This window comes from Alosa sapidissima, chromosome 15 (assembly GCF_018492685.1).
Source record: "Alosa sapidissima isolate fAloSap1 chromosome 15, fAloSap1.pri, whole genome shotgun sequence".
Taxonomy (NCBI): domain Eukaryota; kingdom Metazoa; phylum Chordata; class Actinopteri; order Clupeiformes; family Clupeidae; genus Alosa; species Alosa sapidissima.
Genome location: NC_055971.1, coordinates 2298464 through 2323291, shown reverse-complemented (window position 1 = coordinate 2323291; position 24828 = coordinate 2298464). Strand labels below are relative to the sequence as shown.

General features: G+C 37.5%; 1 protein-coding gene across 1 annotated transcript; it reads right to left on the bottom strand.

The window, feature by feature from the left end:
• Nucleotides 1–21: 21 nt before the first annotated feature.
• On the bottom strand, nt 22–24646 carry n4bp2l2 (NEDD4 binding protein 2-like 2). The gene is made up of 5 exons (XM_042062993.1): nt 23246–24646; nt 1095–1219; nt 865–953; nt 574–650; nt 22–364 (listed from the first exon to the last, which is right to left on the bottom strand). The coding sequence occupies exons 1-5, from the start codon at nt 24364–24366 to the stop codon at nt 196–198; spliced, it is 1581 nt and encodes a 526-aa protein (XP_041918927.1). The 5' UTR covers nt 24367–24646; the 3' UTR covers nt 22–195.
• Between the last annotated feature and the right edge of the window lie 182 nt (nt 24647–24828).

Sequence of the window (24828 nt, the reverse complement as noted above, 5' to 3'; positions counted from 1 at the left end):
CACACTCTGAACAAACAAAACTTGAAAATAAATTATTTATTCAATGTATTTCATTATGGTGGCAAAATCTTAAAAATTACAAAGTAAAAAATAAAGATTCACTGAATGACAATCATTCCCTGAGTTGTAGCCAAATGTTCACAGCCAATTTGGCATCTAGAATTATTATTATTAGTGATAAACTCCAAAGTTCATCTACTGAAAACAGTCATACTGCCTCTTCCTTCTCTGTTGTTTAAAAGCATGTTCAGTGTACTGACGAAGAGGTTCCTGAGAGTTTAGCACAATATCCACAGTCATGGGTCGTTCAAATCGTTCCAGTATCTTTTCTATTTTATGTTTTGGGACACCATGCTTGTTCCTCCTAAAATAAATAACAAATATATACAGCATACATTTCAATTGATCAGTTGGAAACATTGGGCCAGTTTCCTGTAACATGGATTAACTCTAGTCCTAAAAGCATTCAATGAAGATTCTCATAAAAAAAAAAAAAAAAATAGTCTAGGACTAATTTCAATCCATGTCTGTTAACTGTTACATTATGTTTAAGATAAGAAAGGTATAGCTTACCTCTCTAATTCAGACGGCTCATATTTCCAACTAGTGTTAGGCTCACAGAAACACACAATATATCCTCTCTCTACAGCCTGTATGAATGAAAGGGGGCAAAATATGTGTAAGATATTTAAAAGGTAATTTACATAGTGTATTGATGAACGAAAAACAGCTACTAGACCATTAACAAATTGATTTGCTTTTGCAATGAAGAAAACCATAACCTATCCTGCAAATGTACAGCTAGGAGAACAGCTCTAAGCATACAGTAAGTTATTCATGAGCAGACTTCTAGATCATATTCACCATTTGCACGTATGGCTTCATTTCCCAGGCTTGCATGTTTGTATTATCAATAATAATTGGTGAGCAGTAATCACGTAATGCCTCTCGAGCTGAAGGATGAAGACAGGTGAGAAATGTGAAATATCTTGAAATTTTCACATTATAACAAAATACAGTATAACATACCCAAACATTTTTCTATAAAACAAAAAAAGTTCCATTTGAAACAGATAAATGACAGGAAGTAATACTTCGACTTTGGTTCCAATGATGTGCATCTCCCAGTAGGCGTGCGTCATAAACATAACGGTCTTCTTGAAGAAAGTAGTCATCAGTACTTAGGATCAGTCCATTGGGACAAGACGACAATAGGTCCCTAGAGATATTCAGATGCACTTTTCAATTAGTCAATCTTACTTAAGTGTAACATAATTCACTAGTAAGGTGCTCAGAGAGAGACCTCTTGATGGGGATCCGTGCCAAACTATCCATGGGCCATGCCCTACCTCCCTACATAGCTTTTGTGTAACCTGCCACATAAGAAGACAAATCAAACTGAAAAAATAACCTCTTTGATGAAGACAATAATAAGTGCCAGATCTGGATAACCAGTGCTCTAAATGGGATGCACCTGAGCCTGTTTCTCATCAGGAAATACTTGCTAATTTGATGTCATCAAACATAGCTTGGCAAAAAATTAGGTAGAACTGGTATGAGTGTTCATTCAGTTTGTGTGTGTGTGTGCATCTGCGCAAGAGAAACTGAGAGTCGCCTTATTATTATTCTTCCTATTTAATAAGCCTGATCTCCAAATCAGACTTATGCCTGTCTGCTCAGTTGTTTACCATACACAACAGCAGATGTATTTTCTGACATTCAAATCCAATTTTATAAAAGAACATGTAAGCTATATAATTTCTCCATTTGTCTACGAGTGTGATGCCTGCATGATGTAAACTTCATGCTGAAGTCCATACCCATCTTATTGCTGCTGTTTTGTATTTCTAATGCAAGCATAATGCAACCATGTGGGTAGGGCCTATGACAAGAGCGGGCCTCAAGTCAAAGAACTTTGAGAAGTTTGGGTTTTATAGACAAACCACCTTCCAGCTTTCTCTGAGAATGAGGCACAGACTGGACATGAAATTCATCATTGTTCATCAGTGTTCACTGTTCATCTGAGAATTATGTCATCATACAGTGATAAATAATAGCTAAAATTAAATGTATGATGTTATGTTTGATATTAACAATTGTTTGGGAATTATTTTATGGGAACACAATTTGGTTAAACTTTACTTTACATTTATTCATTTGGCAGACACGTTTATCCTTAACTACTTACAGCAATACAATAACATTTAAGCTACATAACTACAGCAATAGAATAACATTTAAACTATTAACATTTAATAGGGGTGTAACGGTTCATGTATTCGTATTGAACCGAAACGGTACGGGCGTCACGGTTCGGTGCATGAATTTACACGGAGAATACACGGTATAAAAAAACATAAAACTCGTGTGCGTATTAATTAATGTCATGCGCAATTACTGTTAAGTAGCGAGAGTTACGGGAGTTCTTTAGCGACACCTAACGCTAATCTGTAGCCCCGCCTTAGCTCTGAAGCTCTGATTGGCGCCTATGTTTTTTTTGTCAGGTCGTTGGTCGAGTCCATAGACTGTATCAGAGAATGTCTAATAAGGAGAGAACTGCCACTCTCGGAAAACTTCCGGTTTCTGAACTGGTTGCAGTTCCTTCTGTGGTTCCACATGAGGGCGCTCGTCCACGAGTGCAGAATGTATGGAGGTCTATGGAGCTGTACCCCTCAAAATCCACTTTTCTTGGGATATATATTTTTTTCAAGTAATTTGAGTATTGCATTCGAAAGGGGAGGCAACCAAAATACACTTGGTTGAGTATTATATTTTTTAAAGTCACTTAATTGTTCTAAAAAGCCTTTCAAATGTGTCAATGACGTCATTCATTAGCACAATGCTAGCATGTTATGTGCAACAACGACCCAACCTGTAAGAAATCAGGCTCTCCGTAGACGGGCTCTGACTGTATATATAGAACTGGACAGTGTGGTTGCATTCAGCAGTGTTCTATGGAATTGAAGCCGCCGAGGCGACGCCATCTTGGAAAATTTGCAACCAATTTGAAGTGCGGCTGCGCAGCAGAAGTTGAAGCATGCGCAGTGAAGAGTCGCCGCGGTCAGGCACGCCCACTCCAGAGAATGTCTAATAAGGGGAGAACTGCCACTCTCGGAAAACTTCCGGTTTCTGAACTGGTTGCAGTTCCTTCTGTGGTTCCACATGAGGGCGCTCGTCCATGAGTGCAGAATGCATGGAGGTCTATGGAGCTGTACCCCTCAAAATCCACTTTTCTCGGGTTATAATTTTTTTTCAAGTAATTTGAATATTGTATTCGAAAGGGGAGGCAAAGAAAATATACTTGGTTGAGTATTATATTTTTTAAAGTCACTTAATTGTTTTAAAAAGCCTTTCAAACTTGTCAATGACGTCATTCATTAGCACAATGCTAGCGTGTTATGGGCAACAACGACCCAACCTGTAAGAAATCAAAAGGACATAAGTACTCGTTCATTCAACTTTTGACCTATAACCTATGTTGAAGTTATACAAACTACAATCAAATCTGAGATTTGTCAACGGCAATCAGGTGAAAGAGACAAATTTAGCCGTCTAGCTCCATTGACTCCCATTCATTCTGCACTCATGGCGATCGCCCCCAGTGGAACTCTGGTGGAACTGCATCCAAAATTCGGTACAATGGGACTTAATACGGAGTGACCAGGCCAAAGATCCTTGATTACTAGCAAGATAGAGCAACGTAATTCGTTACTATGGGAGCAAAACGGGACAGTTCCGGTCTGCATAAGTGGGAGTGTCACCCTACGTCACTAAATAAACTTTCTCTCTTAATAAGCAATAACAACAGATAAACATAATTGTGTTCACAGTATTATTGTCCATAATCACGTATGATACCAATGAATCATTCTTAAGGACATGATATGAATAATTTAATTAGTCATGTGAACCGAGCTAGCTAGCTAGCTAACGCTAGCTTAAAATGCTATACAGGTGGATGGTAGTAGCTATGGCAATACAGCTATGCGCTAACAAGTGACTAGTAGTTGAAGGACTTCGCTTAAACTTAATATACTGTTGCAAATTCGCTTGAGTATAAACTATCCACTTTAACTAATGTCAGTAGTGTTATTCAGCTAGTTGTCATTTCAAAGAAATTACACTTCTCCGTTTAAAATGTTACCTTAGCTAAGAGGCTAGCTAGCATGATAACAACCGGATAGTAACTGGCAGCAGCATGGTCTAATATTAAGTTATTTTATTACAAATCCGAACACTAAAAAAATTACACTATTAGGCTTGAAATGATCCCAAACACTTACAGATTATGACACAATTTTCCAAAAAACCCTCAATTTATTGGTAAAATTCCACAAGTCTCCATTGACATTAGTGCAGCAAGGGCTTACTCTGGTCTGCATAAAGGGGGATTTCCCCCCCTCCCCCTTGCAATAATCGAACGCGGAAATTGTCGAACGTTTGCGCCTCTCGCTCCGCTTGAACCCTCTCTGACCAGGCTCTCCGTAGACGGGCTCTGCCCACTCAGTGAGTTAAACACGCCCCTTGTCGAGTGAAACCCGCCCCCTTCTCCTTTCCACAACACAGGTCGATAATGAGGTCGACTCGGCGCCGAAGGCTAGCTGGCTGAATGAATTTAGCGGCTGTGAGTTAGCTAAACAGCACAAACAACAGTCTTCGGTTTGTTCTTGTCTGGTAAGTCTTGTGTATCAACTGAAAAGTTTTTTTGTCTATTGTTGTTCTTAAATACGTCTAAGAGAGCTTATTATGTTGATTACAGACTGTGAGAAATTAGTATGGTGAATACTAATCAGCTAACAACAGAAATACGGACAGCGAACTACATGCTAACGTTAGCAGCTACATTAACGTTACTGTAAACGGTAGGCTAAGTTGGTCATTGAGGTGAAGATTAGCAAACAGCTCCCGTAAGAGTCGATGCATGTTTAGTCGGTTTTATTAGTTTTTGCTGTTTTCAAATATCTCAATCTGAATGTATGCCATCTCAACATGGAGTAACCATTGACTGTACATGGAGATTACAGTCAGTACAGTTTATGATGTGATAAAGCAACGTAAGTTAACGTTATATGAAGCATGGACCTCATCAACTTGTCATATTAATGTAACTACTAGCCAGTTTACCAACGTTGCATTTTTTTCTAACGTTAACGACAAAGACACCTCCGTTAGAGCTACACCTGTGACGGTAGGTCGAGTTGTAGACCGCATAAGTGAATGATCGATAAATGAAACGCCTGCATTAAACACTACGCCAAGAACCAGTCACAAATTCCCAGGGATATCGGTGAAAGTAACACCTCAATTTGTCATCTAACGTCCATGATCAGTCATACTGATAACGTTATTTTTCAAGCTGACGCAAGTTGATAATTCACATATTTAAATATAGTAACACCCCCAATTATCACCACTTTTGTTCAGAAATTCTAAAACAACGATGTTTTTTAACACTTCAAAATAACATTTGCTAAATTAACCTGACATTTTTCAGTAGCCATAGGTGTGTAGATTTGAACAAAATCTGGTTTGTTTGTTAACGGGAGCATTTACTGCCTGAAATATCCGATTTTGTTTACCACGCTCGGAGTTATAGTGCTTGGCCTGATGGGTCGCCTATTTACACCGTTTCAACGGCACATGAACGGTTAGACCGAGAATTCTCGTCGTGAAATTAAAATTCCACTGGAACTCCAAGCGGTTGTGTACACGCAGCCTTACAACACTGTCTACAGCTCTTTGAGTCACGGTAAAATGTCATTTTTGGTACATAGCTAATTTAGATACACCTATGGTGTGGGTGGTTGCGTTTCTATAGGAGTCCGCTGTCTTGGTTTGTTTAGAAATGGATATTAAGTGACACATACACGCAAGACGGTGGAAATACGGGACCGCATAGCATCGTTAGCATGTTAGTTAGCATAGTTAGCATAACTGCTAAAATGATTAGCTAAGTTAGCTAAGTAACATGGTTAGCATAGTTAGCATGTTAGTTAGCATAGTTAGCATAACTGCTAAAATGATTAGCTAAGTTACATGGTTAGCATAGTTAGCATGTTAGTTAGCATAGTTAGCATAACTGCTAAAATGATTAGCTAAGTTAGCTAAGTCACATGGTTAGCATAGTTAGCATTTTAATATTGTTAGCATGCTAGTTAGCATACTTGGTTAACATTATTATCTTTGTTAACATAGTTAGCATAACTGCTAGCAAACATTAGAGCCATTCCAAGTGTCAGTTATCGTCAACTATCTACCTAAATAATTTAACCATTTAAACTATCCACTTATTTAACTGTTCAGTCATTCCAACTATATTAAACCTCATCTACCTAGCAACCAATATAGTTTGTTTTTACTCTGTATGATATTTTACATCATATTTTTTGCATTTTCATGCACTGTATTTCCTTCAGGAAATGCTTTTCTAGTTCTTATTACAGTGCATGAAAATGCACTGTACTGTTCTTCCTAGGCTTCTTCTTATTACAGTGCATGAAAATGCACTGTACTGTTCTTCCAAGGCATTTTATTATTATTCTTCTTCTAACGCACTTAATGCAGCTTCAACCGTTTAACGTAGAAACTTCATTCAAACTATGTTACGTAGGTCTTACTTAGGACATGGGTGCTATGTATTTTTCATCTTTGTAACTTTTATACTTTTTAAACTATTAATTAAAAACTAATCAAAATTTCCCCATAGACTTAACATGGGCTGATGACATCACAATAGAGCCGTTAAGCAATTAGAATCCTATGGCAGGTGTTCGGGCCACCTGGACCAACTGCCAGTCTCAGGCTTTAAGCATACAAACTGGCCCTATTAAGACTACACATCCTGTTCAACTGCTTCCTCTGCCAAAAACTGTTTCAAAATAAAAGTCCTCACTATAATATTTTACTGTTAAACAATTTAACCCTTTAAACTACTGAACTTTTTAACTGTTCAGCCATTGTAACTGTTACTTGTCATCAACTATGACTCCTACCCACTGTAGCTAGTTAGCTAAGTTAGCTAAGTAGCATGGTTAGCATAGTTAGCATGCTAGCATAGTTAGCATGCTAATTAGCATTTTTAGCAAAACTGCTTAAAATGATTAGCTAAGTTAGCTAAGTCACATGGTTAGCATAGTTAGCATGCTAGCATGTTAGCATGCTAGTTAGCATTTTTAACAAAACTGCTAAAAATGATTAGCTAAGTTAGCTAAGTCACATGGTTAGCATAGTTAGCATGTTAGCATGTTAGCATGCTAGTTAGCATTTTTAGCAAAACTGCTAAAAATGATTAGCTAAGTTAGCTAAGTCACATGGTTAGTATAGTTAGCATGCTAGCATGTTAATATGCTAGTTAGCATTTTAAGCAAAACTGCTTAAAATGATTAGCTAAGTTAGCTAAGTAACATGGTTAGCATAGTTAGCATGCTAGTTAGCATTTTTAGCAAAACTACTTAAAATGATTAGCTAAGTTAGCTAAGTCACATGGTTAGCATGCTAGTTAGCATTTTTAGCAAAACTGCTTAAAATGATGAGCTAAGTCAGCTAAGTAACATGGTTACCATACTTAGCATTTTAACATTGTTAGCATGCTAGTTAGCATAGTAACTTGGTTAACATTATTATCTTTGTTAACATAGTTAGCATAACTGCTAGCAAACATTAGAGCCATTCCAAGTGTCAGTTATCGTCAACTATCTACCTAAATAATTTAACCATTTAAAGTATCCACTTATTTAACCGTTCAATCATTCCACCTATATTAAACCTTATCTACCAAGTAAATCATTTACCTATATAAACTATCCACCTATTTAACTGTTCAGTCATTCCAACTATATTAAACCTCATCTACCTAGCAACCAATATAGTTTGTTTTTACTCTGTATGATATTTGACATCATATTGTTTGCATTTTCATGCACTGTATTTCCTTCAGGAAATGCTTTTCTAGTTCTTATTCTTATTATTCTTCTTCTTCTAACGCACTTAATGCAGCTTCAACCGTTTAACGTAGAAACTTCATTCAAACTATGTTACGTAGGTCTTACTTAGGACATGGGTGCTATGTATTTTTCAGCTTTGTAACTTTTATACTTTTTAAACTATTAATTAAAAACTATCAAAATTTCCCCATTGACTTAACATTATGATTATGACATCACAATACGGCCGTTAAGCAATTAGAATCCTATGGCAGGTGTTCGGGCCACCTGGACCAACTGCCAGTCTCAGGCTTTAAGCATACAAACTGGCCCTATTAAGACTACACATCCTGTTCAACTGCTTCCTCTGCCAAAAACTGTTTCAAAATAAAAGTCCTCTCTATAATATTTTACTGTTAAACAATTTAACCCTTTAAACTACTAACTGTTCGGCCATTGTAACTGTTACTTGTCATCAACTATGACTCCTACCCACTGTAGCTAGTTAGCTAAGTTAGCTAAGTCACGTGGTTAGCATAATTAGCATGCTAGCATGTTAGCATGCTAGTTAGCATTTTTAGCAAAACTGCTAAAAATGATTAGCTAAGTTAGCTAAGTAACGTGGTTAGCATAGTTAGCATGCTAGCATGTTAGCATGCTAGTTAGCATTTTTAACAAAACTGCTAAAAATGATTAGCTAAGTTAGCTAAGTAACGTGGTTAGCATAGTTAGCATGCTAGCATGTTAGCATGCTAGTTAGCATTTTTAACAAAACTGCTAAAAATGATTAGCTAAGTTAGCTAAGTAACGTGGTTAGCATAGTTAGCATGCTAACGTGTTAACATGCTAGTTAGCATTTTTAGCAAAACTGCTAAAAATGATTAGCAAAGTTAGCTAAGTAACATGGTTAACATAGTTAGCATGCTAGTTAGCATAGTTAGCAAAACTGTTAAAAATGATTAGCTAAGTTAGCTAAGTAACATAGTTAGCATGCTAGCAGTTAACATGCTAATTAGCATTTTTAGCAAAAAAACTTGGTTAACATTATTATCTTTGATAACATAGTAGCATAACTACTAGCAAACATTAGGGCCATTCCAACTGTTAGTTATCGTCAATTATCTACCTAAATAATTTAACTATTTAAATGATCCACCTATTTAACCGTTCAATCATTTCAACTATATTAAACCTTATCTACCAAGCAAATCATTTAACTATATAAACTATCCACCTATTTAACTGTTCAGTCATTCCAACTATATTAAACCTCATCTACCTAGTTCAGTCATTCCAACTATATTAAACCTCATCTACCTAGCAAATAATTTAACCATTTAAACTATCCACTTATTTAACTGTCCAGTCATTCCAACTATATTAAACTTTGTCTACCTAGCAAATAATTTAACCTTTTAAACTATCCACCTATTTAACTGTTCAGTCATTCCAACTATATTAAACCTCATCTACCTAGTTCAGTCATTTGAACTATATTAAACCTCATCATGTTGGTTGCCAATTAGCACATCATCTGTTTTAACAATATATTTCACACCATATGTTTTGCATTTTCATGCACTGGTAATTCCCTGGAATTGCGTTTTCTAGTTCTTATTATTCTTCTTCTTCTAACGCACTTAATGCAGCTTCAACCGTTTAACGTAGAAACTTCATTCAAACTATGTTACGTAGGTCTTACTTAGGACATGGGTGCTATGTATTTTTCAGCTTTGTAACTTTTATACTTTTTAAACTATTAATTAAAAACTATCAAAATTTCCCCATTGACTTAACATTATGATTATGACATCACAATACGGCCGTTAAGCAATTAGAATCCTATGGCAGGTGTTCGGGCCACCTGGACCAACTGCCAGTCTCAGGCTTTAAGCATACAAACTGGCCCTATTAAGACTACACATCCTGTTCAACTGCTTCCTCTGCCAAAAACTGTTTCAAAATAAAAGTCCTCTCTATAATATTTTACTGTTAAACAATTTAACCCTTTAAACTACTAACTGTTCGGCCATTGTAACTGTTACTTGTCATCAACTATGACTCCTACCCACTGTAGCTAGTTAGCTAAGTTAGCTAAGTCACGTGGTTAGCATAATTAGCATGCTAGCATGTTAGCATGCTAGTTAGCATTTTTAGCAAAACTGCTAAAAATGATTAGCTAAGTTAGCTAAGTAACGTGGTTAGCATAGTTAGCATGCTAGCATGTTAGCATGCTAGTTAGCATTTTTAACAAAACTGCTAAAAATGATTAGCTAAGTTAGCTAAGTAACGTGGTTAGCATAGTTAGTATGCTAACGTGTTAGCATGCTAGTTAGCATTTTTAGCAAAACTGCTAAAAATGATTAGCAAAGTTAGCTAAGTAACATGGTTAACATAGTTAGCATGCTAGCATGTTAGCATGCTAGTTAGCAAAACTGTTAAAAATGATTAGCTAAGTTAGCTAAGTAACATAGTTAGCATGCTAGCAGTTAACATGCTAATTAGCATTTTTAGCAAAAAAACTTGGTTAACATTATTATCTTTGATAACATAGTAGCATAACTACTAGCAAACATTAGGGCCATTCCAACTGTTAGTTATCGTCAATTATCTACCTAAATAATTTAACTATTTAAATGATCCACCTATTTAACCGTTCAATCATTTCAACTATATTAAACCTTATCTACCAAGCAAATCATTTAACTATATAAACTATCCACCTATTTAACTGTTCAGTCATTCCAACTATATTAAACCTCATCTACCTAGTTCAGTCATTCCAACTATATTAAACCTCATCTACCTAGCAAATAATTTAACCATTTAAACTATCCACTTATTTAACTGTCCAGTCATTCCAACTATATTAAACTTTGTCTACCTAGCAAATAATTTAACCTTTTAAACTATCCACCTATTTAACTGTTCAGTCATTCCAACTATATTAAACCTCATCTACCTAGTTCAGTCATTTGAACTATATTAAACCTCATCATGTTGGTTGCCAATTAGCACATCATCTGTTTTAACAATATATTTCACACCATATGTTTTGCATTTTCATGCACTGGTAATTCCCTGGAATTGCGTTTTCTAGTTTAATATTAAAATCGCATGTTTAAACGTGTAGTTAACATTAGGTAGGCAGAGACATTTATTGCACACATATATTTAATTAATTGGTATTACTAGTGTTGTCGAGTGCCTCATTATATGCTTTGTAATATTGTAAAATTGTCTGACTAACTTTATTGTAACTTTCCTTTTTGCAGATAAGGTATGGGTGATGGCTGAATGTACTGGAGGTGGCGGCAAGGAGGTCTCCATTAGTCTGCAAGGGAATGCCTATGTGAAGTGGTTTGGCTGGGGTGGTCTGAGGTGGCATGTCCTTCCCCTTTCTCCAAGTTCCCATTCATTCATCTCCCTGACACCACCCACTGTCACTGGATCAACCTGAAGCCCCTTATACATGGGACATGGCACAGCACCACTACGAAACACATGACTTTCAATAACTTGTGTGGCACCAAGATAGGTCTGCCGCTGCTCTGAACCTTCTGTTAACTTGACATCATTCATACTTGAGGCTGTACACATCACTTTGTTTCTATTTTCTTTATTGATGCCACCCAAACTTCAACTTTCTGTATGCCCCTGAACTCACACAAATTGTAAATTGCAATGCGCCATTTAACCAGTGGTGTAGTCTAGTTAGCTGTAGTGGTGGGTATACTGTGAGCAATCCTTGCCTATTTTAAATGGGTATACTGAGATGGTGATGCTTTTTAAGTGGGTTTACTGTGTAGTCCTGTGTATCACATACTGTAGACTATACCACTGCATTTAACTGCCTTGGTATTTAACAGTAGCCTTCACACAGATGTAGAAGTTAGAAGAACATTAATATCAGAATAATTATTGGTTGATACTAAATCAATTTTGAATGTTTTCATTTATTTTGTTTGAAGTATCATTCAGAATGCCGCAGCACGCCTGGTCTTCAATCAGCCTAAGAGGACACATGTAACCCCTCCTAGTTACTCTCAGTTGGCTCCCTATAGTAGCCAGAATTAAATTTAAATCTCACACTTTGGCCTATAGGACACTGACTGGATCTGCTTCTTGTTATTTTGATTCAACGATCAAGATGTACATCCCCAACTGCCCACTGCAGTCTTCTGATGAGCGTCTGTTGTGTCGACCAGTCTTAAACGCTAGGTCAAATTCAAGACTCCTTCCCTCAGTGGTTCCATGTTGGTGGAATGAGTTGCCCAGTGCTCTTCATTCCTGTGATAGTTTTTGGTCTTTTAAGAGGGGTCTAAAGGCATATCTGTTCAACATGCACTTAGTTCATTAAGCGCCTCTTAAGTGTTATGGTTTGTATAGTACTGTGTTATTTTCATTAGGCTTTTGATTAATTTGACATTGTTTTTTTATTGATATTCTCCTTAATGTAGTGTTACCATGTTATTGTTATATTATTGATTGAATGGGCATTGTTATTTATTATTGCCCCCCTCCCCTCCCCTCATTTTCATTGTTTATATTTAATTAGGCTATTGATTGATCCCTGTTAAATTTAAGTATTGTATTGTATTTGGATATGGCTTTGGACAAAAGTGTAACCTAGCCATCATAATGTGGTAATTTTCTTATGCACTTGAAGCAAAAAATAAAAATATGTTTCTTTAAATGTAGTACCACTTTAAACACATGACTCACTGAACAGCAAAGTAGCTTCCTGATTATGTGTAAAATGTCTACAGAGTATCCTGATGTAGTAGGTCCATGTTCTCATATTTTTACAGCTGACATGAAGGCTGCAATATTACATTTTTGATTTATAATGGAGCACCCTCTCTGGTGAAAGACTAGTACTAGCAACCCTGTGGTAGAGTCATAGGCTACGATTACAGACATATTGAGAGAGCCTATGATGAGTTGTCACAGTTTTCAATTTAGACGTATTGAAATGGGGTACGTCTACGGGAGGATTTACACATCACTGGCAAGACCTGATCAAATCATACCAATGCAAAATGCTTCTCCAGCAGTGCAATTGCAGGTAACAACAATACCTTAACTCAGCATTTTCAGATACCGCTGGTATGAGCATACTAAGCAAATTGTCCATTTGTAACTTTGAATCCCTCCTCACGTTAAGCTATGGTCCAATATGTGTTCACTAAAAAACAAGTAACGTTATGTGTCTGGCTTATTAATAAATGGTCATACCGAGGTTGTCGACCTAGCAGGCTAGGTGACGTTTATTGCCATTCGTGCAAAACTAAGCAAGAGTTAACGTTAATGAAACTTAACATCGCCTTCTCCCAGTGACTTAAGTGTATTCAAATGAAGTTGCAACGGTGGTGGCGGCAATCACTGGTCACATTAAACCATTTGAAACAAGTAGGACTGTAAATGATCGTGACTATGGCTAACGTTACTTCGGATCAATATAGCAGAGCCCTTTTCCTTTACCTCTCAACTGGCTAATGCTAGCATGATTTAGCATGCTATAAGCTAATATACTTAGCATCTACGAAAGAACAGCACATATTTTTTCACTAAGAATCGGTCACAACTAACAACGATGTCTTTTACAAACAATCACACAATGTATGACTATCAATATGTATTTAATCAGACTGTGATAAGATATAGCCTAATGATAATAACAGCAACACTTATTTAGGTTAGATTAGGTGTCGATATCAGGTGTCGTTAAAATAAGGTAGCGACAAAGCGTCGAGTCTGCTGCCAGCCAGCTGTCAATCATAGATGTAAATACGCCCTTTTTAGATTTGTTAAAATAACATTGAAAAAAATAATTTCAGCGAGAAAAGAAAAATGGTGTGTATTGAAGCATCTTGAAAACTATTTTTTCGAATAAAAAGTTGTAGATGCAAAAATAGTTTTAGGTGAGAAAAGTGACACGGAAAGTTGGCTGCTTGCCCATTGAAATACATGGAGATGGGCGGAGTTACGCATTGTACTGCAACCAGCCACCAGGGGGCTCTGGACTAGCGCTCGCATCACTCTTAACAGACGGCACACTGTCCAGTTCTATATATACAGTCTATGGTCGAGTCAGTCAGTCAGAGATAGTAGCACTAAGGTGGCAACACACATTAGAGGATCCGCTGGTCTCTTCGCAAGTTTGAGAACTTCAGTGACAGTAGTACAGGCGAGAGAGTGGTGGATAAGAAACTGTGTGTCGGCGTTGTTCAGCAGTTGTTGGGTATGTGAGTGGAAATATATGCTACACATGTTCGAAGCAATCACCCAGATGATGTAGGCTACCAATCACCGAAATGAGAAAAAAAAAAAAAAAACTTCCCCTGCGCTTCACCAGCCTTTGGATACACATACAAATAGATCCAAAACCTATGGCTTAAATTAAATGATTTCGTAATGACAGAAAGCCATGTAAATCGCGTGGTAATTACCTTTATGTTGGGGTAACTTGTAACTTCTCACATGAGGAGCTGGTAGTGTTAAGTGCATAGACAGTAAGTGTCAACGCTAACCAGGCTAATAAACAAACCATGCTACGGTGAGTTAACGTCGAAGGGCAAAGTCATGTGACTTCTAGTTGTAGTCTGTTTATGAAATGAAAGGAGCAATTTCGTTTTTTAAAAGAAGGCAAAATAGTGTGATATTTTCACAGTTAGTAGGCTAGATTATTACTCTACACACACTGAAAAATATTGAGGCAAATTGTAGACCCTTCCATATACAACTAAACACAGATGTTGAAGGTCTTGCTTAAGTGGATTTTTAAAAATCATTATTCTATGTAACTTGCACTTTCAGAAATAAGAGATGCTGTAGGCCTATTTTAAGTTTTATAGCTGATTGTCTTATTTTGTTTACAACTTACAGATGGAGTCTGGGTACTTATTGTACTGTTTAGCCTACATCTTACACACTTCAGGCTGTTGCAGATAGCTCAGGGAAGAGACTGTATGACACTAGGTGGTACAGCCTGATACATGCACAATAAAAAAAAAAATTGCTTTCTGCATTTTTGGTTTTGCTTTTCCCTCCATTGTACCAAACTCGTACCGAACCGTGATGTCCGAACCGAGTGTATGAACCGAACCGTGACTTCTGTGTACCGTTACACCCCTAACATTTAAGCTACAGAGCTACAGCTATACAATAACATTTAAGCTACAATGCAGAGGAGACTATAGCTAGGAACAGATCTGTAATCGTGATTTACTAAATATTTGTAAGTGAATATTTGATCTATTTCACAAAGACTACAAAACAAAGACTAGATCTATCTAGTGCAATTTCAGAATTTTTTTCTTTCTTCTGAAAGACCCATTTTCATGATTTGATCCAATCCAATATCTGAAATCTGAACTGGGCCCTGCAGGTCGAAGACGGAATTTCAGTTGTACACATGAAAATATGTTAAATTTCTTGTTCTAATGGTTGGGGATTTCCCACCGTGGTCAATCAACAACCTGCCATCCAGCTGCAACACGCTCCACAGGCTGTTCTCAGAATTTGTAAAGGCAATACTTCGCAATGCACATTTTTGATTAAAGGTAGAACAGTAGAAATAAAACCTAATAGAGTTATGTGGGCAGAGTTTGGTAGAGTTCACACACCATATGGTCAGGAGTACAGATTAATTTAAAGTCTTCTGAGACCAGTTGTTCAAAAAAACTTCTGAATGATCCAGATTTGGAAATCCCATGTTTTGTTATCCAGGATCATGTAATCAACACTATTACTTACAGTTAAGAACAAAATTATTCATATCCTGACAAATACTGATTTAATGTTGATTTTCTCTTGACCAATATGTTTGTTCTGACTGAAAATGACACTGACACTGTCTTTTTTAAACATTGTTATGAAAAATGGCGTGTCTAAAATGATTCATAACCTTTTTAAACAATCACTGGAAACATCTTTATTTGCCATCACAGCTCTCAAAACGGTTCATATAATACCTATCTACCTAGCTACCTACGAATCTTAACGTAGCTTCTTGTTTTAGTGTTACTGTTTACTTAAAGAAATCATCACTACAACTCGATTTACACAGAGGTTTGACTTGAAAGCTGTGATATTTGGCCAGAAAGGAGTCATACTCCATGAAAAAAAAAATATGTTCTAGTAAAAAATATGTTCTAGTAAATGCGCATTGGTGAAATCATATATTGCGCAGTGTAATCACAGTTAGACAATTGCATTGGATCACTTTGCAATATTATCACAAATGCAATTTATCATTCAGCCCTAGCACCTATAGGTTAACTCTGTAGTTTAAAAGCTTCAATGTTAAAACACTTAAATGTTAATAGCTTAAATGTTATTGCAGTAGTCATAGCTCTGTAACTAAAATGTTAAAATGTTAAAGTATGACAGCTTGGATGGGAAACACATACCTTTGCCATACAACATAGTTATTACTACTACAAACTAGGCTACCTGTACTGTAGTTACTAACCCTAACTCTAAAGAAGTGAGACAGCAGTTGAATTTGGGTGGAATTTATAACTATAGAGATACGTCAATTAAATATAATTTGTTTTACAGTCTAAGTAAAATAACACCAATAGGACAGTATATAGAATTTTAGGTTTCTGTCTGGACATTAAAGTACTAGGCCTATAAGTAGGCCACTAGGCCACTCTCACACTACAAGCTAAGATAAGGATACTGATTGATAGAGGTTTTGGGCTACTATGTTATGTTTCTAAGCTGATATATTAACATTAAAACCTGTTTTTCTTTATTTTCTTTTACACTGAACAATTAACAGCGGGTTAACATCTAGGGGTGCACTGATCCGATTTCGTATACCAATTACCACCATTTAAACTCTGTGTTAACTGTGTCACTACTACACAATCTACATACATACATAGAGTAGCCTATAAATAGATCCTATATTTTCTTACAAGACCATGAAAAGCTAAAAACAGTTACAAAAACAGTGCATAATCTATTACCAGTCCCTCCAGGATTTCGCGAGGATTTTTTGAGATTGTTTGCGATTGTCTAAAATGCCTGATTTCGCGATAACTTTTCTAAAAAATTGCGATGGAAGTTGCGAAGAAATTGCAAGAGGAAGTGAAAATTGCAAAAATAGTTGCGATTTTTTTTTAATTGAGGGTAGTAAGACCAAAATTACACTGATCATCTTGATGCTTATTAAAACATATGCTTATTAAAAAGTAAAGGTAAATAGTAAGGGTTACAGAAAATCCTTTCGTAGAACTGTCCAAAAAAGACAGCCCCCTAAAGAGATGGCATCATGTCATATGTTTCAATACATTCATATATGTTGTAATTCATATTAAGTTCATATATTTTTAATAATTCATATTCTGTGACTTGCATAATTACTAATAGCCAACTAAGTATCTAGTAATTTCATATTGATTTTAAACTATTAGACTACACTTTTGTTTGATGTTATTACATTGGTGGTGTGTAAGTCTAATTTACTGCCTGCCACTTTAAGGACGTGAGACTAGCGTAATAACATTTCTAAGTGGATTGGAACGCTTGCATCTCACTGTGTTCGGCTACGACTGGAAATAACTTTTTGCATAGTGCATTACGATATGTGGATGGAATTCGGGGTGTTTTCTATGTCATTAGTTAAAATAAATGTTCAAAAATAACTCGTATGAAATCATTCTTGGATCATAGAAGAGGTAAATGTCTTACAATGTTATTAATTTCTATGATTTTGGTAGCACTACACAAACTGAGCCCACAAGCAAACATGACACGAGCTAAAAGGACATCTCCAGGTGTAAACGTTTGCCAATGGGTTGCATATTGTAGCCTACTCAAATGTCAGTAAACCGAGTAGGCCTTAATTAACTTACTTTCATAGCCTAGGCAGGTTAGCAACACTAGGTTGAGATGACAGATGCAAGTAAAGCAGATCATTAACGTTAGCCTTCTATAGAGTGGTGAAGTCCCGCCCCTTCCGTTTGCCTCCATGGGACCTATCTTTCAAAAAAATTTGAACGGCAGTCTATGGCGAAAAAGAAATTATTTTCTGGTCCCGGTTGACTTGTGCCTTGAATTACCCATATGATGTTTGTCAATTTCAAAGACAATTTTTCATGTAAAGACATTTGCAGTTTGTTTTGGAACTATTGAATTACAACATTGTGAAAGATCGTAATTCCAACGACTACAAACCCATCAGTCGCGCTAGTGACGTTAGCTCATTCACAGCCACACTAGATTGTACAAGCATACCAGCAACAGGTCTTAATTGGGCTTTCCTTGCCGAAGAAAATACCATGAGTCAGAGGATTAAACACATCAGGTAAGTTGTATTCGTCCATAGACTGTACATTACATACTGTTAAGTGACATAGCAGGCAGCAAGATGCAACCTTTAACTAGCATAACAGCTCTTATCGTTTCATTACGTTGGTGAAGTACATCGTTCGAGACGAGAGATGTAGTCCACTGAGTGGATTCGCACAAAACCAACATAACTTTTGAAGTCTATCGAACAACAGTACTTTCTTGACGTGAAAAATTATCTTTTAAATTCACACACATCATATGTGAAATTTGTGGCACAATTCAAACTGGACCAAAAAATAATTGTTATCTCTCCATTAACCGTTCATAATTTTTTGAAAGATAGGTCCCATGGACCGGAAGTAGAAGGGGCGGGACTTCACCACTCTATTTATTGTCATCAAAACTGCAGAGGAGTGAAGTTATAGTGCAGTCTCTGGTGTCTGCAGAAGTGAGTGTGGCATCTGACTCAATATTCTGCGCGAGGGGCTGTTGTGGTAGGTGAAATTTCACGGGGAAACCATGATGATTGGTCAAATTTGCGAAAAAGTTGCAGTGTTTGGACAAAATTGCGAGGTCGCCCAGAATTCACGAGGATTTGCTGAATTTGCGTTAATTGTTGCGATCGCAACATCGCGAATTCCTGGAGGGACTGTATTACGGTGCATAATCTATTTCCTCATTCAAGCCTGGAAATTCCATTGGTTTCAGTTTCTATTTATAGGCTACTCTATGTATGTATGCAGATTGGGTAGTTTCACATCAAGTAAAATATGTATGTTTTCTTGATTTTGTGAATGTTTTCCATCTTATACAGGGACCCGTGTGAGAGGCGGCCCAAAGTTTGTTTTGCTATTTTGATTGACAGCTCTCTACTGCTGAGAGCTGTGTGAGAGGCAGGCTCAGCAGTGGGGAGAAGCTCAGCACTAATTGTCTAGTTGTCTGCACCTGTCCTTACCCACATCCTTAACAAATACACTACTCTGTTCTTTTGTGTTACTGCCCTGAAGAAGGCACTCATGCCGCTATGCGTGGGCCTTGTTTTTAATATGTCCATGTAGGACTTGTCAAATTAATAAAGACATTTTAAGTTGGAGTGCCTTAGTCAGAGAATTTATACTCATTCTTGAACCTGGATGTACAATACCTTGGACTAAAGAGCACCCAAACCCAAGAAATTCAAACTATCTGGATAAGAGCATGCCATACTCTACAAACTTTGTTATTTTGTTAGATTTTGTTCTAGGAAAGTAATGTTTAGTTAGGGAAAGTCTTTTAGTCTTTTCCACATGACGGTTTATTAATTTAACTATCGGATCGGTATCGGGTATCCACCGATACACAAAGCCCAGGCCTCGATATCGAGACTGAAAAAGTCGGATCAGTGCATCCCTAGTAACATATGCCTTTTTTGGTTGACTGAAGACAAGACGGGCTGCAGTATTCTGGATGGTAATTACATAGCCAAGTGTAAGTACAGTTGGATTTGTCTAAAAACACAGTTGTCTTTTCATAAGTCCATGGAGAAAGTGGTCTTCAAGCAAGTATGTGACTGTGACTGAAGCATTGAGAGTAGCTAAGTCCTCTGCTCAGTCATCAGTATTAATTCTACTAGATTTATCTGCAGCCTTTGACTGTTAACCATGACATTCTCCTTTCTATACTATCTGAACTGGGAATTTCTGGAAAAGCTCTTGACTGGTTTGAATCTTACCTTAAAGGGCGTTCTTTCAACTTGTCTTGGCAGGGACAGGTATCGAAGTCTCATGACCTCACCACAGGTGTGCCTCAGGGATCTGTATTAGGACCCTTGCTTTTCTCTATTTACACCACTTCCTTAGGTGAGACCATTCGCTCCCATGGATTTGACTATCACTGTTATGCAGACGACACTCAGCTTTACCCGTCTTTCCCACCTGATGACTCTAGCGTTTCCCATCGGATTTCTGCATGCCTTAAGCCTTAAGGATATTTCAGCCTGGATGAAAGATCGGCACCTTCAGCTTAAAGGAATTATCCGGAGTAAAATGCACTTTAGATCAATTTACGGATGATTGGGAGTACACACGTTGAGTTGACATCAAAATCATGTCATTCGGATGTGTTTTGAGAAAGTTAGATTTTACCGTTTTTAGATCGTAAGATCGTTTTAAGATCATTACAGCTGATTCAGAATGCTGGAGCATGTGTAATGTGCATGTAAATCTCTCACTTTGGCCTATAGGACACTGACTGGATCTGCTCCTAGTTATTTTAATTCAATAATCAAGGCGTACATCCCCAACCGCCCACTGCGGTCTTCTGATGAGCGTCTGTTATGTCGACCATTCATAAACACTAGGTCTAATTCAAGACTCTTTTCCTCAGTGGTTCCATGTTGGTGGAATGAATGAGTTGCCCAGTGCTCTCCGTTCCTGTGGTAGTTTTGGGTAATTTAAGAGGGGTCTAAAGACATTCCTGTTCAACATGCACTTAGTTCTTTAAGCGCTTCTTATGCGTTATGGTTTGTATAATGTTTTTTATTTCCATTAGGCTGTTGATTAATTTGGCATTGTTGTTTATTATTAATATTCTCCTTAATATAGTCTTACCATGTCATTGTTTTTTTTTATTATTGATTGAATGGACATTATTGTTTATTATTGCTTTTTCCCTCATTTTCATTGCTTATTTTATAAGGCTATTGATTGAATTGATATTGTTGTTTATTATTGCTACTCTTTGCAATTGACACGCCTAATGGAAAATCTAATCTTTATAATTATTTGCGGTGAATACCATTGACACCCAATTTTCTTTTCATTAAAATAATGACTGACAAAATATATTAGAGTCAACATTGCAGCAAATAAAGTCAGAGCGGAAGGTTTCCTGCACATTTGTGTCATCATCATATCCATCCATAAAATAATTTGCTGCAGATGTCACATATCAGAACCAGGTATTCCTTACATATTTAACATAACACATTCTAGCTTAAGGGTACACATTTTGTGTACCCATTTTTTCGTCATGGGAGATTCCATCCAATGAGTTTGATGCTTTTGTCACTCGGTGAGTTGCAGTTTTGAAAACTAACGTTAAGGGTTGTTTTAAGGACATGTTTGTGCATGCCTGTAGCCAGCCACTCTGAAGCAGTCAAAGGCGATTCTAAACGAGTCAAAAAGTCGAGACAGGACCCATCGTCAACATTTCTGTGTCCACCACTCTAGTTCATCCAAAACAAACCAGAAAAGGGACTCAAAGTACTAACGTGATTTTGGTTTGATATTGACAGTTCAGTGGGAGATCATTAGGCCTGTAAATAAAATATTATATAATAATATTTAATAATATAATATACTTTTATGATATTTTGTCCACCCTGAATCTACATTTCTGCAGGGATCAGTATAATCCTGCTTTTTTGGATTAAATGTATCCCAATCCTACAAAAATGTTTTGTAACAAATCCACAAACTGAAGATTTGTCACTTTTAAAATGAACTAGAAGCTGAAACCATGAGCAATGAATTGTTATTGACTTTGTTTTCAATGTTGCTTTGTATTTAAATATGTTATGCTGCCCCTTTATGAAACACACAAGTTGTAGGCTGAGAGGGGGGTTGGTCTGATAGATGGACCAATGAATAGACTGACAAGTTTTTGAACGAAAGAGCGCCGCAGGTAGAAAAGACAGGTGGGAGTAAATGGGGACAGGTTACCTGGGAAGACGCTGTTACTTTTTTTTCAATCGTATTTTTTGGGATTACTATTTTTTGGTGGACAACGTGGACTGTTTTTGGAGCGCAATCAAAACCGCGATCGTCTTTATGGATTAAACGCGTCGGACTGGGCATTTTCCTGAATATCGTAAACTTCTCAAACAAGGCTGCGGTGAGGCAAAGACTTTCTTTTTTCTTTATTTCTGAAGCAGGCGGATGCCGCACATGGACTGAGATTGTAAGAGACTGATTATTTGTCCTCGTTGAACTGTTGTGAAATTGTGTAAATTGTTTGTTGTGATTGTTTGTCGGGGTGCAGGGACCAAGCCGGCTGTGGGAGGGGAGGGTGGTTTAAAAGCTGTTTTTGACTGAAAGGGGGAGATTATTTGTTAAATGTTTATGGTGTTAATACACAGTGAACGAACATATTGAGTTTTTGTTTTTGTATTCATTCAATCATTGATCAAGAAGTGCTGGGTGTTTGTGCGCCGCCATGCACAACATATGTTGATAACGCTCAATCGGATTCGCGGTTCCTTTATGTAATAAAACCTTATCATGAAGGACGAGGGGAACATTACAGTTTGACTACCACAGATCAGTCCAATCCTACATTAGGGATAAAACGGTATGAAATTTGAACCTCACGGTTATAGTGACCAAAATGATCACAGTTTTCGGTATTATTGCAATATTTTTAAGTATGTTCAATATGTTCAGAAAGCACTGATAGGCCTACACAAGCTGAAATTTCAAACTTTCAAAAAGTTTGACAGTGTTTACTATGTTACAAAAATATGGACAAAACCTTATCAAAAGTTAACCGGGGATGCTGGAACTCATTTTCACCTGGGGGTGCTCATAGTGGTTACTGACTAGATGTGATCGCTTTATGGTGCATTTTAAGGTGGCCTATTGCTACTGGAGAAGGACATATTTTCATTCACATTCAAAGGCCTACATCCTGACTGTCGAAACAAACTTTGTGGCTACATGATACAGGGCACGTTTTCCGCCTTTTAAAAGCAGGTGTAGCCTAATCTGAATCTCAGTTAAATCCATCAATTAGACATCAGAATCAGTAGGGTACCAGTTTTGTTTCATTGTACCAGGCCTACTGTACCGTATGTCAAAAGCAGGCTCGGATGAAGGTGGGAAGGATTAAACACACAGTTTCCACACCGTGGTAATCAACCATGATAATTATGATATTTGAAATGAAAACGGTAATTGTTATCGTTAACATTTTTATCGCGGTTTACCATTATACCGGTAATCGCTACATCCCTACATGTGATTTTTTCGAATACTCACCTGGCCAGTGTGGATTTCCCAGATCCTGGAGCTCCCCTCATCAATATTAACTTCAAAGAGCCTGGATCAATTGTTCGACCAGGATGGGTGTGAGCCTGTTGATAAAACTTAAATTCTTCTGAATTTGTCTGTAAAAAAGAGCTTGACTGTTTATAGGGTTGGGAGCAATCCGGTTTACTGCTGTGGGGTTCATTACAACCAAAGTCATTTGGAATGAACTTGTAATGGTCTTGATGATAAGCAGCGTGGTTGATACGGTCACCCTGATATGTATGACCTGATTTCAGTGGCATATTTCCCCACTGAAAAGTTTCTTGGTTTGAACCCCAGATGTTGTCCCTTGATCCATCTCCAAGAGGATATGGTGGTATTCTTGGTGGTGGTGGTAAGAGTGGTGAGGGAAATTGATACAGGGGTCTCTGGGACCTTGTTTCTATTCCAAAACCAAGGAATGGGCTATTAGACCCTTGCAAGGCAGGTGGGTATGAAACATCCCAACACTGATAGTAAGGCGGCAAGTGTCTGAAGTTTTGTGTAAGATTTTGAGGCAACTGGCCTGAATGAGGTGGCCCAAGGTGCCTCGACTTGCTGGGGTCAGACTGGATTTCATGTTGTGGAACAGGGTATTGCTGTTTTTTTGCAAGGGTGCTTCTGTCTGCATTACAGTCATCAGGTTTGTCTACATCTTTTGGTTCAATCTGTTCAAGCTCTTTGTAGAAATGATCCAGTTCATCATCAATATTCGTTTTTGGTTTAATAATCCCTTGATGACAAAGAGGGCCAATGAAGGAGGTGCTGGTAAAACCAACACCTTTAAGGAGTATCTCTTTGTTAGGGATGGGTTGTCCATTTCTATCGGTTGTGCCATCACTGGCAGCGCTGACAGGCAGTTGAGTCGGAATATCGGCCACCTCACTTTCAGATAGCCTAACTGGAGGAGTCTGGCTGTTCGGAAAACCACGCAACTCATCGATGTTTACATTAAAACTCCGCTCAGTTACATTTAAACAAGAGCTCAGGTTTCCAGCTACATCTAAAGACTTACGCTTTTTCGCGGACGTTTTATCAACATCGCCACCATAGGGCGGTTCAGTATACTGATTAATATTATCATTTGACATTTGAAGTGAAAGTGATACAAAACCATTAGTGGCAGCTCTGCGTTTTGTACGGCCGGTTGAGAACACGTTCAGCTTGCCAGTCCTGCCGCCAACGGTCTCAATTTTAAGTCAGAAATCATGTCGCACTCGTCTGATTAAGTTATTCTATGATATGTATTTCACTAACACAAACTATGCTAAAAACACAGGGGTGACAAACAGTCTGCAACACTTGTGCGGCAAGGAAAATGTCTGGACAAGGATATGTCTGGCTTGCCAAGCGGAAGCGTAGCAATGTCCGTGTCCGGTTCATCCGAAATCTATCCATGATGTCGCCAAAATAAAAGTAGGCTACTGAAGGAAAGTGAAAACGTGCGCCTCTAGTGGTTTCGTTCTTATCAGAGAGGATGTAAAATCATAGGTAATGAAGCCATATCAGCAAACAAAAATATGATATGGTTATGTAACTTAGCAGGCACTTTT

Bases quoted from the DNA above. Each gene is read 5' to 3' on its own strand.
- n4bp2l2 (XM_042062993.1), bottom strand. From the start codon at position 24,366: ATGTCAAATGATAATATTAATCAGTATACTGAACCGCCCTATGGTGGC. The intron at 651-864 runs GTGAATATGATC...TCATTCATACAG, and splicing joins TGAAGCCATACGTGCAAATG to GCTGTAGAGAGAGGATATAT. The intron at 365-573 runs GTAAGCTATACC...TATTTATTTTAG, and splicing joins GAGCCGTCTGAATTAGAGAG to GAGGAACAAGCATGGTGTCC.